Source organism: Akanthomyces muscarius (assembly GCF_028009165.1).
Source record: "Akanthomyces muscarius strain Ve6 chromosome Unknown contig_11, whole genome shotgun sequence".
NCBI lineage: Eukaryota > Fungi > Ascomycota > Sordariomycetes > Hypocreales > Cordycipitaceae > Akanthomyces > Akanthomyces muscarius.
Genome location: NW_026611614.1, coordinates 604,286 through 622,977, shown reverse-complemented (window position 1 = coordinate 622,977; position 18,692 = coordinate 604,286). Strand labels below are relative to the sequence as shown.

The 18,692-nt window shown below is 49.1% G+C and overlaps 5 protein-coding genes across 5 annotated transcripts; 1 reads left to right on the top strand and 4 right to left on the bottom strand.

Moving 5' to 3' along the window:
• Nucleotides 1-1,500: 1,500 nt before the first annotated feature.
• On the top strand, nt 1,501-2,643 carry LMH87_007694 (uncharacterized protein; the record flags this gene model as incomplete). Its single annotated transcript, XM_056199620.1, has 4 exons — nt 1,501-1,546; nt 1,950-1,999; nt 2,044-2,482; nt 2,528-2,643. The coding sequence occupies 4 exons, from the start codon at nt 1,501-1,503 to the stop codon at nt 2,641-2,643; spliced, it is 651 nt and encodes a 216-aa protein (XP_056058052.1).
• A 1,301-nt stretch (nt 2,644-3,944) lies between these two features.
• LMH87_007693 (uncharacterized protein) lies at nt 3,945-4,475 on the bottom strand (the record flags this gene model as incomplete). The annotated part of the gene is made up of 3 exons (XM_056199619.1): nt 3,945-4,112; nt 4,374-4,400; nt 4,458-4,475. 3 exons carry the CDS (start codon nt 4,473-4,475, stop codon nt 3,945-3,947), a joined length of 213 nt encoding a protein of 70 aa, XP_056058051.1.
• A 2,652-nt stretch (nt 4,476-7,127) lies between these two features.
• On the bottom strand, nt 7,128-7,802 carry LMH87_007692 (uncharacterized protein; the record flags this gene model as incomplete). The annotated part of the gene is made up of 1 exon (XM_056199618.1): nt 7,128-7,802. The coding sequence occupies one exon, from the start codon at nt 7,800-7,802 to the stop codon at nt 7,128-7,130; it is 675 nt and encodes a 224-aa protein (XP_056058050.1).
• A 262-nt stretch (nt 7,803-8,064) lies between these two features.
• Nucleotides 8,065-8,800, bottom strand: LMH87_007691 (uncharacterized protein; the record flags this gene model as incomplete). The annotated part of the gene is made up of 5 exons (XM_056199617.1): nt 8,065-8,108; nt 8,216-8,257; nt 8,357-8,455; nt 8,521-8,613; nt 8,671-8,800. The coding sequence occupies 5 exons, from the start codon at nt 8,798-8,800 to the stop codon at nt 8,065-8,067; spliced, it is 408 nt and encodes a 135-aa protein (XP_056058049.1).
• A 3,773-nt stretch (nt 8,801-12,573) lies between these two features.
• Nucleotides 12,574-14,649, bottom strand: LMH87_007690 (uncharacterized protein; the record flags this gene model as incomplete). The annotated part of the gene is made up of 3 exons (XM_056199616.1): nt 12,574-12,600; nt 12,662-13,891; nt 13,963-14,649. 3 exons carry the CDS (start codon nt 14,647-14,649, stop codon nt 12,574-12,576), a joined length of 1,944 nt encoding a protein of 647 aa, XP_056058048.1.
• Between the last annotated feature and the right edge of the window lie 4,043 nt (nt 14,650-18,692).

Below are 18,692 nucleotides of genomic sequence, written 5' to 3'. Positions count from 1 at the left end.
CAAAATCGATAACTGGGCATTCGGGTGTCTGCTTATGAGCTTTGCGCCGGCCGAACTCTCATTAAGCTGCTATTTGGCTGGAATAATGATGCGAAGAAAGACCAAGTCGCTATGCTTGGAAAACCGCCCGACGCTTACTGGTATAGCTGGGAGGAGAGACTAAAATACTTCTATCAGGACGGGACACCAAGAGAGCCCCAAGGACGGCGTCTTAAGGTCGAGGAACTCTCCCTAAAACAGCGTGTACGAAATATTGGCAAGCCTTTGAGCCGGCGCGATGGCTCGGTAGTATCTGCAGCCCTGCCACCGGCTCTGCAGGACTTATATGAGCTATTGAATGTGCTTATTACATATGATGCCGACTCAAGGCTATCATTTGAGGCTGTTCAGCTGCATCCGTTCTTCGCGGCTGAGAGGAGTCTAGCCTGATGAGCGACAGTTTGGTAGAAGTCTCAGGCAGTTCTCTTTACACTTCAATCGGCAGGCAACAGAAAATAGAATATATGAATTGAAGGAAAACCCAGATCTCCAAACTTACATGAAAAACTGAGCATTCCTGGCAAGCACTGGCTGGGGCATCCGTTTGACCCTAAACACGACACGCCGGGGCAGGTGGCTAACCGGTCAGCACACCGCATGATACACCGCATGAGCGATTTTAAATGTATGAGACACAAGCGAGACTACCACATGTGTGACAGTGCATAGGGGTTGGAGGGAAGATTGTGTGTAACACAAGACAAGTGCAGGCTTCGGGCCCACAGGCCACGGCTGGACCGCCTCACCGGCCTTTTCAGAAGTACCTGCGCGCGAGGGGGCTATTTTTAGGAAGGGGTCCGAATACAGTGTTAGAATTAATGTATTCCTCCCATCGTGTCAGGGTATTAGAACACTAACACGTCTTAGAAAAAAATTACGAAATTTCTAATATGACTGGGTGCCCTGATATCCTGACACGATGGGAGGAAAACGTAGTAAACGGAGGACCTTTCAGGTGCCCTGTCTGAAAACACCCCCTTCCCGCCTAGGTAGGTATTTTTCCCAAACATGTCTACATGAGAGAACCGAGCACTGCGGTATGGGCCAAAGGATCCCAGTACCAGAACCCCTTCCCCCCCCCCCCCCCTCCAAGGCGGCGACTCAAGCCCGCTTGCTTCAACTAGACTAAAGAGAAATATACTTCTTTGCTGCTGCTACTGGGGGCAATGTGGCTCAAAGATGCTTTGCAATAATTTAACGAAAGGCGACACATCTAACCTCAACACTTTCCCTTAGCTGGCCGGATGCATTAGGGTTGAAGACCGAACAGTGAAATCCCTCTGAACAAGTTTTAGCGAAGAACTATTAGCTTGAACGTAGTATACGACGGTTTCCAGTGGATTATGAAGGGGTGGACTTACGAGAGCGTTGTCCCAGAGAATCGGCGTTTCGAAAGACTACCAGATCGTTTTCGGTTTGGTCAGGATAAAATACCATCTGTGGTTCTTATTGTAATGCAAAATGGCATTTTCGTCAGTTCTGTCCCGTCTGATGGCGTCGTTCACACGTATGTCTGTTGCAGGATTGATTGTCTTCCAATCGCACATAGCCAGAGGCCAGTCGTTGCTTGGACCTCGGAGTGGACGCCATACACTCCAGGGTGTCAGCTGAACACAAGAAGGTTATCATGAATGGTAGAGAGGCTCACTTGAGGAGAAAATCGAAGTCTTTTCCTTCCCAAAAGCTTTGCTTGTTTGGAAATGCACGGCTCAGATATGGTTGGAATCACTGATAAAGACGAAATGGCAAGGACTAAAATGTTTTGTTGGCAGATCTGCCGACTTCATTCGAATGCTGCCGTGGGCAGTCAAAGCGTTAATAATGGCAAAGGCCCGTTCGAGAAGAGCTTATTCGAGGCCCCGCAAGCACTGATATTCAAAATCAATTTTTCTTCTCTAACACTCCTTCAGCTCTTGCCGTGTGCGGAAGTGTGGTCTTTGAGGCCGCGAACCTCCCAAACGTTGGTCAAACACGCTCATACTAGACCAACCTAACAATGAGCAGAACGAAGCCATTATAGAAAACGAGGGGTTCAAAAATATTGTTATTGCCAACCGTCTCAGCGTCAACAACAATCTCGACTTGCCTTGTCCCTGGGTCGATGCGTCTGAGCTCAGTGACTTCAGATCCACGACCCATATCGTCCGATTTCTCGAAACAGTCGTCCACGAGCTGCTTGGCCATGGCAGCGGGAATCTCCTCGCCGAAACAGCCCCTGGAGTATACAATTTCAAAAACAGGAACCCGCCCATCAACCCTCTTACGAACGCGCCCGGGAACTTGCACTATCGCTTTGGCGAGGACTGGGGCAGCGTCTTTGGCAAGTTGGCAGGGACAGTGGAAGAATGCCGCGCGATTTTGATTTCACAGTATCTCATGGACAGCAAGCAACTCCTCGAAATATTTGGCTATACCGATACCAGCGCGATTACTGCTGATGAGCGTATGTTAGCCGTAAATATGGAATTCCTCCGCTAATGATAATTAGTTCTCTATATGACGTACTTGAACATTGGCGTTGATGGACTGCAGGCGCTGCAGCATTACAGTAATGAGGGTCAAGCGTGGGGTCAAGTTCACCACCAGGTATGGTTCCTTCATTAACTTATGTGGTAGTGCAGTCGCTGATTCGTTTAAGGCTTATTTTTCTATCCTGAAGTATCTCCTTCTCAACGGTAGCGGGGTCATCCAAATTGAACATAACCCCCATGCTTCCGAGCTCAAAGTCCGTGTCGACCGTTCCAAGATCGAATCACATGGCAAGGCATCATTAGGCGACTACCTCTGTCGTCTACATATATGGCGTTGCACTGCGGATGTTTCAGCCTGCAGAGAGTTTTACGGACCACTCTGTGCCGTTGACGGCGAATATGAAGATTGGCGGAAGATTGTCTGCTCAAAGCCCAACCCAAGGTGGAAATTTGTCCAGCCAAACACCTTTATCAGAGGAGGCTCGGCGGAAATTCAGGTATATGAAGAAAGCAATGAGGGCATTATCCAGTCATGGGCCGAAAGAGGTGTGTAAGTATCGAGGTCGATCCTCAACTACATAGGTGAACGCAATAAAGTGCTTGCTTCGCAGTCATTCTTGAACCGTCCCCTAGCAAGAGTCTGCAGATAACTACTTTGAAGCATTTGATTCAAGCCAGCACCTGTCCATGGCTGGCAGGGGTTGCGCTGTACCTGAATTGGCGTTTGCTGCCTGCGGGCCAATAGGTGAGCGAATTGCTTTGAGAGACCATAAATCTGCAAGCGTTGGTCCGCTGGCTTGTTTAACGGCAAGGCTTGTTGAGGTCCGCTATTGGTGAATGTTCGCTCGGAGCGTTTTACGTGATGTAGGGGCTGAGATTTTGTCAGGGGAACCGCAATAACAAGTCGATTATCATCTACCCCCGGACGGAAGCGCTTATTAGTGTATTCGCCGTGCGAGAAACGCCCCCGAGCACTGCCTAGAATTTAAGGTATGAATTCACATGTGTTGGCTGTCGAATCAGGATCTAGGCAGTAGAGGGTCCGACAACTTCCGGGTTGATCGCATTTATAGTGTAACTGTGAGTAGACAGAAAAACCAAACCGGGCAAACGATGAACGCCTGCCTTCGACTGGGTCACATGCTCATCGCCCTTATACCGCTCTGTTTCCCTCTACAATATCTGTACAGCCGGCGAACGGCCACTTCACAATCAAGATAACGACAGAAAAGGTAACGGTTTCTCAGACTGACAATTGCACTCGTCGTAAGTCTGGGTGTGAAGTATTGCTATGGTGCTGACCAATCACCAAAGCACAAAAATATACCGCAGACCTGTCCACATCGAAGAATTGCTGCCAGCCGTTGAACATCGTGCGAAGATATTGCTTTGCTCATGAGTTTCCAGTTAGCAAGCCGCATCAAAGCAACGTTGTCAGTCATGAACCAAGATGCCAATCTGGACCGAGGCATAACCCTTGCACCAGCACAGTGGGGCGTTGCTGATGAATTCACTGTGCAAAGATGGTAAGAGATTTGCTGCCGGCTGCTCGCCGTGGGTAATGGCCTTGTACGAGTGGGTTTGCGGGCGGTCGCCCGCTGCCTAGGTACGCAACAGACGGTTAGCCACGACATGGCCACCTCGGGGTTTTCACGATTTTCAGCACACAGCCCATCGTCAAAATAAGTCACCAATCGGCCCCACCTGCGGCAGCCGTTCGTTCTACTGGTAATAAGGGTCGTAAATTTCGTCCGAGGGGAATGGGTATAAAATGGAGACATGCTAGGCGGACCGACTCATTCTGCTAGGCGGATCGATCACGTGATGCTTTTCAAGAGGTACTTCTAATCAGGCCATACTCACATAGAAATCGAAGTACCTTGAGAAAGACTGTTTTCTCAACCAGCCAGCCAGCCAGCCAGCCAGCTGCCTTGACCTTTCGCGTACGCGCGCCTGCGCAGCCATCTAGCGACGCCAAATTTAGGCCAATTCGCTCCAAAAAACAGAGACACACAAATTAACCTTCTTCAATAGCCTCCTATTAAGCTACAAGCTTAGAGTCAATAGCGTAGGTGGCAGCGCGTGTGGCAACGCGTGTGGCAGCGCATGTGGCAGCGCGGCACAGTTGATGAGAAAATGAAGCTGGTGATAACTGAATTATTAGTGCTCCCTGGAGAGGTACTTCTTACTTGGTGTGCCTTACTGCTAATCTGAAGTACCTAGTGAGAGTTGAGTGTCACGTGGTCGGTTCGCCTAGAATGACTCATAAAATGCGCCAGTGACTCCCACTTGTCGCCCAATAGCGATACCAATCGTGGCTTCCGACTAGGTACCTTGTAACCTCGTCTACTATGAAAGGGCGTTTCTAGAAGAGTAATAGACAGAGATCTATAAGTACCACGGCTGTAGAGATCACCGCAAAACTTGATGGCTTCTAGCTTTGCAATACGGGCTTTCCGAGAGATTGAATATGGCCTACAGTGGGCGCTGGCCGGCCGATCGATCGACAAGCGCAACGTTAGGCCCTTTTGTCTCACTTCTCATCGACTACTACCAGTAATAAAGTCAGCTTTTAGCCCGTCTGCTGCGTTGATTTAGTTGGCCACTTTCTCCTTGCTCTGTTCCATGGTCTTCCGCTCGTCCAACCTCTTTGTTTGTTCGCTGCATGGGGTTTTTATAGCGCGCAGTCGCTTGTGCTGTCTCTTTCCTAGGTGAAGGTTGCAGGGATGAGTTCCGCCCGAGATGTGTGCGAGAGGGCTCCATGATTCGCAGTTGGCCCTGCCTGCATGAGTCTACTGGCCATGCCCATAGTATTGCGTTCTGCCTGGACGCGACGCGTCATTGGTGGTGGTGCGGGCGTGACATTGAGTCGCGTTCGTCAGTTATTACTGTTCTTATCAGGCACTGGCCAGGAAACCCACTCGGGCCGACCTACCCTGCACCCAGAGCAAGCCAAGCAAGGCGTGGAATTCGCGACGAACAAACCCTCAATACGGCAGAAGCGGGAGAAAGAAAAAGGTACCAAATGACAATGTTGGTGTATACGTGCCATATCTCCCGGTGTCATGCGCTGCGCATATGTACCTGCTTGCCGCCACTGCTCTGGACCAGCTGAGGGTCAAACAGCGCCCCCAGTCCACAATGAATGCAGTTGAACGCTACAAGGAGTCCAATACGCAATCGCCATCGTTCCTGCAGGCCCCCGTAGACACAGACTCTTCCATGGTGCATATGAACCTTGTACGTCCTCGCAGAGTCCGATTTAGTGGCGGCTGGTGAATTGGCCTGGAGATATCGAGCGGCTGCGTCTCCGCCTCGAAGTGACGACGCGTCGGAATCCGCCTTGCTTGCTACTACTTAATGGGGGTGCTTGGGTGATTGTGTGTCGAAATACAACGTCAAGACCTTATAATAGTCATCAACCAAAATCGTCGGCACTCGCTTTCTCGGTGCGACATGGCGCAACAAAAGTAGTGCGCTGGCGCGTCTCGGCGTTGGACTCACGCGTCGCCCGAGGGGATGCACGAGGTCGCCCTTTGCTTTGAAGTGGGAGTCTGAGGCGTCCGATGGCTTAATAATGGCGTTAGAGTAACTAGTTGATCTGTAACGTTGGGTAGGTACTTTTTTTGGTGCTAGCATCGCAGCCCGGGCTAGCATCTAACGTTAGTTGCTAGGAGCGCACCTCTCAATTTTTGCAATTGCTCTCGCATCAAAGACCAGGAGCTTTGAGACTTTGATCGGCAAGTCCGGCAACCAGCCCGACACTCGTGCAAAAATCCCGTTGAATGCCGGTGTCGGGCGTCTGCCACAAACGGGCGCGTCTATTAGCCAGTGCACAGAGAAACTACCAAGCAAACAGAAAATGTATTTCTTCGAGCCCATTCTCGCGCACTCTTGAACTCCAGCCTTCACACACCACACAGCCATCACCCGGCGCGACAGTAAATGGCGCCCGCTCCCTGTCTACGAGTCCCGCCTAAGGAGCCAGAGGCGCGTAAACGGCCGGGAATAGAAGATAACACATCCTAGTCCGGGTCCGATGAGGCACGACGCCCGGCTCTTCTTTTGTTCGACAAGATGCCGGAATGGTTTTAACACGATAACAACCAGTATATTCTTAACGATTACCGGCCTATATCGGGCTTGGCTCGCGCCTCGTTCCGCAGTTAGTGCTATCTCCACAACGAGACAGTCAATATCTATTCCCATCTCATACCAGCCGTCGTCTTCCTCCTGGGCGAGTGGTACATCTTGCAGTACCTCGCTGGCAATTATTCCAGATCGATCATACTTTGATGAACCACTCTTACACTATCGGCCATTTCTGGCACTAGCTAGATATGTTTGGTATAGGCATCTTTATAGCCCCTTACTCGACAGCGCTGCTGTTGAGGGGAATGTATGTGGCTGGTCAGTACGCTACAATGTCCACCCTCCCCTCCTCCCTAGTATATGTATTGATAGACAATCACCTAGCCAAATCTTTCCGTAGTTATATTGAACCGTCAGAAAAGGATATATTAGCGTAGACATATGATAGTGTGCATTCTCCTAGCTCGCGATTGTGATCAAAACTCAGCGAAATACTAAATCGGAGACCCTTTCTCCCAAATCAGTTTATACATCTGTGCTGCTATCGTTGGTGCCCGTAAAAATCTTGTGGAAACGCCTGCTGACGGCTTGGCCAATCGTCTGGTCTAGGAGCGCGCTGTCCTTGCCGACTCTCTTACGTACCTGCGCCAGCGCCCTGGGCCCTCGCGTCTCCAGTCGTTCTACCAGCTCCGTAACGGTCCCACATTCCGACGCCACACCGAAGGCCATAGGGGCCGACACACGATGGATCACTTGTAGCATACGGGAGTATGTATCGTGCGTGTCTACACCCTTCCTGATCTGCCCGCTGTCCGTACAAAAACCTGCGCCTGCTGTATTTTTGACCCATTGCTTTTCGTAGGGAATTGCGGAGATATTCCGCGTAAATATTAAGATCCACTCGGCTGTTTCGCGTGGCTTAGCAGTGTGGTGGATGAGGATGTCGTGCTCGACCTGCAGCTCGAGGAGGGCGTGTTCGACCATCGCCTCGTCAACGCAGTTAGTTTGCCGGCTCTCACTCCGCAATGATACACTAGCAGTGATCAGTTGGTTTTGTATCACACGGTTTCTCTTCTTCCAGGAATTGAAGCCCTGCAGTATATAGATGAACTTCTCGGTCGGATACTGGCTTCGAAGCAAGGCCACATGCTCGTAGAGGCCTTCATTGAAGATCAGCTGCGCTAGATTATCTGCAGTCATTAAGAGGAGTGCGTGCTCTTCTCTCTCAATTTTTAGTGGTGTAGGGAGCCATTGCCCTACTTTGTCGTCAAATGTGCTGTTGATAGAGCGACGCCATTTTACGATGGTATGCATTGAACTTTCAAATTCCTGGTACTGTATTTCTGACGCGTCCAATAACGATTCTAGGTGCTTTTTTATGATCGGCGGAAGATTTATCGGAATGTCGACGATCATCTCTCTGATGGACACATCTTTGTTATGTGCAGCCTTGTTTACCTGCCTAGTTGCAATTGCAGCTTCTCTTTGTCGCTTTTGATCTTCTCGCTGCTTGAACTTATGAGTCTTATCGGGAACATTGCCTGAAAAGCTTTGTCTGGGGGCAATGGTCCGTCTTGGCTTACTCGACGAAGAGACAGGGGTCTTGCGCTTACTGCTCTTTGCTGACCTAGGTTTCGAGAGCGAGGATGACTGTTCTGTCGATAGATCAATATCAGAGATGGCTGGAAAATCGCTGTCGCTTGAGGAAGACGAGTCCTCAATAATAACAACAGCCGGGCTAGCGCGGGACAAACTGGAAGGAACGGCTTGTTGAGACGTCGCGATGGCTCTTGCGGGAAAGGAGCTCGGTAATGCATTTGTTGGAAGACGTTGCGTATTGGTTGGATTCAAGACTGAAATCGTCAGTATGAATGTAACAGAATCCGGCATTGAGCTGCTTATGAGACCGGCGGCGTACTTCTGCCTGAGCTTTTCGCCATAGTACAGATGTCGACCTCGTTAGAGCCTATGACTTCGATATCATCTGGCGAGGTTTTCGATGCCCATTTATCTGCATGAGATGATTGTGTCAGTACAGGCAAACCGGGCCACTCCAGATTTGTACTACCTTCGAAGAACACACGCGGCCGCTTTCCACCATGTCCAGTTCTATGTCCAATATCTGAGGACGCACGTCTGGAAGACTTGGCATCTCTAGGTGGGCTTGAGGAGACGAGATCAATTATGTCAGAAGCCATACTCGAAACAGAGTTGATGGGCACAGGCTGAAATTGTCGCGGTAGGAGAAAAAACGTATTCTGTTCTTCTTCGTGGTCTGTGGTACACAACTCGTTTGTGAGCTCTATGGAGGCCATCGTACAAGAGTGGGTTGGTTGGTGCTTCTGGCCAATGATAGGGCTCTATTCCGGGCCCCGGAGATAACGTGCCTTTTTTTCCAGGCCACGCACGGCTCCAATCTAAAAAGTACGGCTACACGTGCCACGCCCCCAGTTCCCGTACCTCCAACTAAAAAGAACTTTTTAAGATCGAGAAGAGTAAAAGAGTAATCTTAGTATTTCTTTTAGAGTTGTAAATACTGTAGGTATACTATAGGAATGGCTAGAAAAATCAGCGTCGTGGTAGTGTTTTTTGGTGTAATGTGCTTGGGCGCACAATCTGCTCGCGGTGCGGTGATGTTGCGGATGATGAGGAGGTCGTCAATGTACGCAGTTGGGTGGGTGATGAGGCAAATGGCAAGATAAAGAGTTAGCTCACAGACGCGCCAGAGTGCGAAGATTTTGGGCTAACACTGACACGGAGTGGCTAGGTGGGTGACGCATTAGCTGGAAGTTGCTTCGTGATGTACTAAGCACCCGGGCATACTTCAAGGAGCAGCTGCCAATTACCAAATTCACTTACCACGCCGTGTATCTGTTGTCGTCTTCATGCACATACCTAACTAGCCAAGTTATCGCGAACTCCTCTTTTAGGATCATACCGCACCGTGACTCCGGGCTATCGCATTTTCCGCCGAGTTCGTAACTCGCGGCGCCTCAGACACGACAGATTAGATGTTCGCCTGTCTTTATCAACGGAAACCGCACGGAAATGTGCTTAAACATCGATTTCGGAGTTATCGCCTATTTCATCGGGCATCAGCACCCCTGTGACACCAGTGTCCGACCGATCTGTAGACTCAATCTTGTTGGTAGCCAGCAAAGGGGAGCCGAAAACGTCGCGCTATCCCACCTTTACGTCCGCAGTATCTTTAGACTCTTGCATTCCATGCAACTTGTGATGGTATTCGAATCAACTTTTTAAATGTGATCTACAGTGCCTTCATGTAATTCCGAGCGCTAATGTATGGCGATTTGGTGGCAGTTCGCTCGGAATTACCTTCGACCCACTGTTCCAATGTGTTGCACTGCTGCCTCACTTAGATGTCTAACGTTAGCTGGAGATGTATAGAATGGAGCCGATCGTGATCTGAATCATGAGGTGCATGTAGACCGATAGGCTATCAGTTACGTTAGAGTGCTTTGCCGAATTTCTCGCTGCTGTAGGTTTGCGAGCTTTGTGCCGGCAGCCCTTTATCTGCAGCCAGCTTAATCATAATATCAAGCAGCACCAGAGGCAATTTGAACGGCCATCGTATCACCACATCTGAAATAGCAAACCGTCAAATGAGTGCAGGATCAAGTAAGTCCCAAACTAACGTCTATATGCTGTTGCTCATTTCCAAATAGAGTTTCCAGCTATGCTAATAGCTGTTGAACGTAGATCGCCCACAGTAATAGCTTCTCGTAGTGGGTGCCTATATTAGGTCGCGAGCCGGCTTCTTTTCTTTTCTTTTCTTTTCTTCTTCAATCGCCCTTCGCCAAATCTTGACAGCAGCGAAGCAAAGCAAGAAAAGCTCAAAATCGATCGCAGGGAGGACACTGTGCCAGAAATCTTCCACAGGCTGGTTCGAATCCAGCCGGAGGCACCATTCCATTTATCCCAAAAGTCAACAACGCAACATGATTGACCTGTGCGGGACCTGTGCGAGACCAGGGCGGGGTAACCACGGGCCGCGTCTGGGGCAAAAAGGTTGAGGACACACGCTGACCACTGTGCCACTTGACCACCTTGATGTGGTGACAAGGCTAAAATCGTAGATAAAACTGACAGTGACTGCAGACAGCGCTACGGCGGGGACACCTAGTGGCCCACATAGAAAGGCAAGCAATTTAATGTACCTGGATAGTAACGATAGTAGAGATAACAGCTAAATGTCTCTGTGTACAGTATCAAACTGGGCTTAAATATTGTGCGTTTTCCCGTATCATTAGATGTTGTTTAAGCTCGTCCTACATGGGCCCGACTGAGGCTGAAAAGCCATGAGTTTGACTCTCTTGGGAGAAATGGTGACTTGGCCTACATCACTTCTGAGGATGACTTTGGACCAAAACGTGCAAGTCAGATGTTGTAACAACTGTCATTCGTGACATGATTTGGCCTTCGACTACACGGCAGCTAGGCTGGCAATTAGGCTTTAATGCAATGACCGGCTGCTATTAAGCTACTCCCAATCATCCAGGCGTATTTATAGAACGGCAAGCCCCTGCTTCTAGAGAACAAAAGGCAGACGCTGGAAGTTGCTACTGTTGGTTCTGTCAAGCCATCATGCCACAACGCGACAATACACCGTCCATTGAGTGTTCAGGTTGCCGAAGAATCATAGAGATTACCTCGGCAGACGACCCGAAGGATCTTGGTTTTCAGAGTTTTGGGCTGCGTTGGTATTATTGCGGATGCTGCGCGGAAAGTCTCGCCTATGTAACACGGTGAGGTGTTATACCTTGGCTTATCGCCGAAGAGTATATGGATATGGAATGGAGGCATTTGGAGATTCGCAGAAGATCGGGAGCAAGATGAAAGCAAGAGTAAGGCGAAGGTGAGAGTGACTCGACGAGGCAATATAGTGTGCGCAAAGGGAGGCAAAGGAGTGAGCGAGGCCATCGAGCCTATCTGGAGTTAAATCAGTAAATACTATAGTATTTAACGTAAGTGACAATATCTCGCGGTTCAAACGTTTGGGCATCAATTTCAACGTTTGCTACTAATGATGCACATATCACGCTTCAAAGACCACTACATTACGGGTTGAAATTGAAAGAGGATGTTCCGGGCCATGCTTGTTTGGCACAGCTGTGTCAGACGCAAGAGATCACATTGTGTCTTTCGTCTAGTCTGAGGACGCCGAAAACCGAGCTGCCATCGTGGGCCGGTCGCATGGCATGATAAGGCTTCGTCCTGAAACAGTTTTTTTTTAGATAGCTAAACACGGGCATAAAAGTTGGGGCAGCCTACTTCAACATTTCTGGTGGCGTCAAATAAGTGTTCGGGTCTGGGTACCGGGCATAAATGGTATGTGCAGATTAATAAATGCAGAGAAGATATTGCTACTACGATATCCAACATTTTCACTCTCAGAATCAAAACTCAGTGATGTTCAATTGGCTCTCACTCTACTTGCTCAAAGACATCAATTCGAGCAATTTAGTGGCTATGAGCAATTTACTGCTAAATACACGAGCAGGACGTGCGAAATTTTGCGGCAAGAGAGTTACTGTCACGGTCAACGGCGTCACATCAGAAACACCCGTCTTCATTGGCGATGATTGCGAGCGCTGCTCTCGCGGTACTGAGTCGGTATGGGGCCTGGACTTTTCATACAAGGCCCTGAATTCTCTTCCACCCCTAGCATACCAAGATGACCATATATGTATTAGCTCTGATATCATCAATGAGACTCTATTTCACTTTGCGGATTAAGTAGTTACAATACTGGGGTCTTGCCTTGAATCTACAGCCTAGCCGGAGAAGTAATTATCACGAGGTTATCTACTATTTGGCATCGTTTCATTTAATAACGGTCTTGTCAAATGAGAAAAGTATTATAAGAAAAATCGACTACCCTTAAATGCTGGCTGAGCCGTCCCTGTAATTGTGTCCCAGAATAGAACACTCTTGTCAAATGAAGCTGACACTAGTGTCTTGTCATCCCGCGAGAAGACTATAAAAGTGACCCAATGAGTGTGGCCTATAAGTGTCTGCCGAAGTGTACCTCTACTTACATTCCATAGCTGGATGGTGTTGTCAAATGAAGCTGATGCTAGCGTCTTACTATTACGCGAGAAAACTATAGAAGTGACTCGCTTAGTATGGCCCTCAAGTCTTCGCTTTATAGTGCCTTTGACTGCATCCCAGAGCCGGACGGTGTTGTCAACTGAGGCTGATGCTAGCGTCTTGCTGTTATGTGAGAAGGCTATAGATGTAACCTGATCAAAATGGCGCATGGGTGTATGGTGAGCCGTGCCCCGGACTGCGTTCCAGAGTCGCACGGTCTTATCGACCGAAGCTGATGCTAGTATCTTGCTGTTCGGCGAGAATACTACAGCGGTGACCCAGCCAGTATGGCCTTTTAGGGTCTGCTGAGCGGTGCCTGTGACAGCGTTCCAGAGTCGGATGGTCTTGTCACCGGAAGCGGATGCTAGCGTCTTGCCATTAGGTGAGAAAGCTATAGCGGTGACCCAGCCAGTATGGCCTCCTAGGGTCTGCTGAGCAGTGCCTGTGACAGCGTCCCAGAACCGGACTGTGTTGTCTACTGAAGCTGAAGCTAGCTTCTCGCTATGGCGCGAGAAAGCTATAGCAGTGACCCAGTCAGTGTGACCCTTGAGCGTCCGTGGAGCGGTGTCGTTGGCTGCGTCCCAGAGCCGGATGGTATTGTCACCGGAGGCTGAAGCTAGCTTCTTCCCATTCCGCGAGAATGCCAAAGCAGTGACCCAGTCAGTATGTCCCTTGAGCGTCCGCTGAGCGGTGCCTTTGGCTACATCCCAGAGTCGGATGGTATTGTCACCTGAGGCTGATGCTAGCCTCTTGCCGTCCCGCGATAAAGCTGTAGCATTGACCGACCTAATATGACCCTCGAGTGTCTGCCGAGATGCTCCCTGGTACTCTAGCTCCCGGAAGAATATGTCATGTAGGACCTCGATCTCAGCCTCGATGATATCGCTAAAATCGCCTTCCCAATCACTAAGTGAGATTGAATCGTCGAGAAACTCCCAGCCTTCGAAGTGATAGTTCAAGCAAACCGACTTCATCTGGTACATCAGCACAGCCTTATATAGACTCAGGATACGCTCCTTAAGCTCCATAACAGGGTCACTGCGGTCTTTCTCCTGGTCGACCGGGCCCAAACGATACATGATACGATTTGAGAGACTCAGGTACCACTTCAATCTCTTACTGACCTCCTTGATCCCAGATGCAATGGAGTTTTTCAACTTAGGTGATCTCACTAGTAACTAGAGGAGGACAGAGACATCTTGGTCAGCTGCTAGGGCAACCAAAAAAAAGATAGAGATCGTCTACTTACCTCCAGTGCGGATATAAATACAGCTAGAGGCAATACAACCGTCGATATATCGTTGAACCCGATCGGCCAGTACTCGAGGAACGGGTCACAATAATCCACGATGCTTTCTTCCGTTCCGTTGCTTTTCTGGCGATATTCAACGACACTTTCCATGGTGTTGCGCACGATCTGTTTCATAATTGCCTTGCGGATGTCGAGATTGATCCCGCAATTATCGTCTGTACGACCCGGCTTACTGAAGTTGGGCGCATATCTGACTTTAAGCACCTCCTCGTAAGCAAGGACCAGCTTGCCATGCTCATAGTCTGCTTTGAGGCCGTCGTAGGCCTCAACCCAAAAGTTGGGCTCATTGAGGGTAAGGTCGCAGGCTTCGTCCCACACCCTGTGTTCGAGTGAGGTCAACTGCTGGGTACTGCTTGCCTCACTGCCTTCGTTCGCCTGACTAGCTTTGCTTGGCTCCTGAGAGTGTTTGGTGGGCGACATCTTGCTCGAAGCATGTTCCGCTGCTTCGAGTCTTGGTAGCGGTCCCAATTTGATTGCACTTGCTTGAATAGATTGGACGGACGTAAGAGAGCGCATGTGTTGGCCGTGCTTCGTCTTGAGAATGCCAGGCTTGTCCTCACAGTTCCTATCATTGCGCGTAAATGCCGAATTGAGCTTGTTGTAGGACTTCTTTAGCTTATCCATGTTGTCTTGGGCAAGGCGATACACATGCGAAGTTTAGTCGAAAGGTTTTCGTAGAACCAGGTTTGGCTACTGTTTGTTGATGTGTCGTGTTGCCGTGCGCCGCTGATTTCGAGTGGTCGAGCAACAACAATATGGGCCATCAGAGTGAGTTTTATATCAAGAAGTGTAGTGGCGAGTAGCGCTTTGGCCGTGCTCGTGTGACTGTGAGTACTAGGTACTCCGTACTGTAGGTTTCAACCCTAGACTTGTGCCTACCAGGAAGACCGTGAGCCTAGCAGGGACCCTTATCCGGCCAAGATTCAATCTCTTTTAGCAACAAACTTACCTCAGCTCCCTGCAGTATCAGTTGTGCGAAGTCTGCACTTATCCCTTTGGATGCACGGAGCCTACACAAGGGCCACTTTATCCATCATCTGACCGTACCAGAGGATACAGCTATCTACTGTAGATAATCCCTACTGTACTGTAGTGCATAGTACTTGTGGAGGCCATGAGGACTTTGGCTTGTCTGTTGAGAGCCTCTTATTTAAAGTAAATTGTCCTGTGCATTTCGCTCACATACGTGCAGGATACCTAAGCATCGCAGATGGTTCCCAGGCTACGTAGCGATCTACACTTACACCAAAGTACTATAATACATTTTTCCGCAGCACAGCAACGGAGTACAGAGACTATCTGCACCAAACATCCGTACCTCCTAGTATATGTAAATAGTGGACAGAGAGTCACGCGGGCTTCACAATACAGGCATGGGGTGTAAAGCCTGTAGGATATTATCCCTTTGACAGCGATGAAGGAGCAAGCAGATCACGAAACCCACTAAGAAAACAACTAAGAGCTACGAGATAAGGTCTTATCGTCAGGCTTAATTAGTGTTATTTGAGGTTGACCCTGGTTCTCACCGAAGTCGTAGTACTTCCCTCCGAGTGACCTTTTACTACCAATGATTGGCTGTTACCGCTAAAAAATACTTACTAGCTCCTTCACCGCAGTCAAAGGGATCTTCCTAGTAGATGCAGGCTTGCCATGCCTTTTTTAGGCGGAAGTCAACAGGGGTTGGTTCCCCGATGACTCTTCGCGTGAGGGAGTTCCTCGGCTTAAATGAGGGCAGTTTGTATGCGTTGGCTATTGAGCCCGTAAATGTAACTCTTTTTTTCGTAAGCTTAGTGAATCTTGCTAGATGGCGGCTAACACTTGGGTGAGGAGATTGAGTGCTGGTGATGTAAAAGCAAATGCATCATAGTGCCGAACCTCCAAGCTAATTACTGATAAGAGACACGAATAGCCCTCCTTCTTGTTTATTTACATAAACCCTTATAAGTGTTTTCTTCCCCCCCCAACATGTTGGTTATTCTTTCGAGGACCAAAACACTTGACGCATTTCAGTAACTCTGCCACTTTTCCATCAAGGGCTCCTTACAACTACCCAGCCTAATTCCTTCATAGATTCTGCCGTTTCCAGACTCACTGACCAATGCAGCTTTACGATTATCTTATTCAAACAGCATATGCTCGCAAACTCCACCTGAGCTAACAGTAGCGCCTCCTGTATGAGCGCCTCCGTCAAAGGCACAATCTCTTTAAAAGTTGTCCGCTGCAAAAGGACTTCCAAGGTTGCTAAGCTAGTGCACCTTGTTCGAAGAAGGCCAATGGTGATTTTGCCTTGATTGCTGATGGCGACCGGGCGACGACCAGCGGTCACAGTGACTGCCGGGGGAAAGCTGATGTATATATGCTTTAGCCTGGCCGTGTTGCTTGGGCCAATGGTGTCGAGAAAATGGAGGAGCACGTTGGACTGACTGCCAGCGGCATCCATCATATGAAAGTGGTTGACGCCGAACAAGACGACCGCGGCCTCGTCATGCACTGCCTTGGGCAAGAAAAAAGGCTGCATAGGCAGTACCTGATTAGACGCCATATTTCTAATCAGAAAATGCTCAGGAAGGGAAAAAGATCTCCACTCCATCGCTGAAGCGTAATTCTGTTGTGACAGAGCAACAACTGATGCATATATGGCAAAGTAAGGGCCGAGTTCAATCGCACATTTACCCCACTAAAGAGTCTCGGGTACCTCGTAGGTTTCCGGCGGCGCTACGTCGCAGGCTAAAATTGCTACCACTATTATTCTTGTTAACTAAAAAGTGTGACATTTGTTTCGCCCTTCTCTGTACTGCAAATCGTTCCAGAATAGAAAAAACTTCTGTCGGATCAAAATCTGACGAGTACAGAGGGAGCTATACCAGCTTCGGGCCAACATCGTGGTCAAGCTCGTCGCTGTGAAGCGACGATGAATTATCCACCCCTCACATTTCCCGACCATCGCTACATGGATTCGCATCGGCATGATCCTATCGTGTGCATATGTAGGCAGAATATGACATCCACTAAGAAACTGCGGGCGCGTCCTCAAACAAAACAATAGCATGGCATACCTGATCTAGTATTATAGAACGACCAAGAATACTCATACAACGGGAATCTCAGTCGTCTCGCAAATTGTCACAAAAAATGCCACCCAGAGTACAATCCCAATTATGGTAGAGGCATACATGGCTCTGTAAGCCAATAACTGAAAGTCTTCTTTGGGAAGGTCCCAACTTACCATAAGGGAACCTGCAAGCCAAAGTATGACTGAGACCACATTTAGCCCCAAATAGATAGCCCTGTTGTATGCTTTTCGATAGATGGAGCTAGATATGATACTATATCCGCAAACGAGTATGGACCAGACGCTGATGGTAAGAATTAAAGCGTATCTACTAGCTTGAGTTATTTCTTTCCCTTGGGATATGACTATGTTAAGTTAGTGATATTACTGATGGCTTAAATGATTTGGAAAACTCATATCTTACTTGATGATGAAATGATGAGCTGAGCAGCGACGAGGAGGGAAAAGCCCACGCGCGCCGTGCAGGAGTCCCGGCGACACCAAGACTCCAACATTTGTAGCGTTCAGGAATAATCCCCAAATCCAAAGGTCTCGGGTTTCCTTTTTGTGCAGAACCAAAGAACTTTAGTAGCAGATGTGTTCTTTGCAATGGCAGCCTTGGCAGGATGCAGAGCCACTTTCTACGGAGTACTCACTCTTATTATATTGGGTAGCAAATGTTCCTCTTTTGCTCCTAGGGTCCTTGTTGGTACAGATGGGTACGTGTTAATACGATATCCGGTTGGGCAGGCTGCGACAGTTCTCCATCTGAAGGGCAATCTTTCGGTCGACTCTGCATGGGAAACAGCGTTAAAGGCAAGGACACGGGCCGGGCGCAGGTCTCGGCACTGTGCCAGTGAGTACATTTGGCGGGAAAACGTGCGTCAAGGGCCAGTGTTTTTCTACATTTACCAGTAGCAGTTGGTTTGTACCAGTAAGCTAGCAGGGGCCCTAGCCGTCTCCGCCACGAAAATCGAGGTCCAAAGCACCCGGGCTCGACAAGGGATGGACAAAGATTGAACTGGTTTCTCGGCGGCAAACAGCACCAGTAGGACTCGCGGAGTCGTGGGTCTGGGATGTACCGCTGGGTACCTATGGTTTGGGTGCGAACGCGTTGTACCCCTAGTTACAGGTTACTATTCTCCGCTACGAAATTGAATCCTTGCCGAGCCCTTGTCGAGCCAGTGCGCGTTGTACCAGCACCTCGATTTGGGTGGCAAAGGCCTTGTTGCGATTCGGACCACCAACAACTCGGCTGTGGTTGGAAATTGGATATCCCCGCGTGCCCGAACTAATCCGTGACTGTGCCCTACGAAACAAGGGTAGGAAGAGAAAGAAAAATGCCCAGAAAATCAGGGAGATTCAAAAGGCAAAATCCTCCATTTCTATGTGCTACAGCCACGTTACCCACCACATACATGTTGAGAGCCCTGCTAGCTTGGAGACTCCTCCCTGGTAGCTTGCTTGCTTGCTGGGTACAAACGCGGGCGAGCGGGGGCTGGGGCGGGGGCGGGCGCCCGTCGCGCGCTTGTTGACATGGTAAGCAGCAACCTCTGGGCAGAATTCTACCAGTACCAATCTGTATTCATTTTTGTAAAGGAAATGTGTCGAAAGT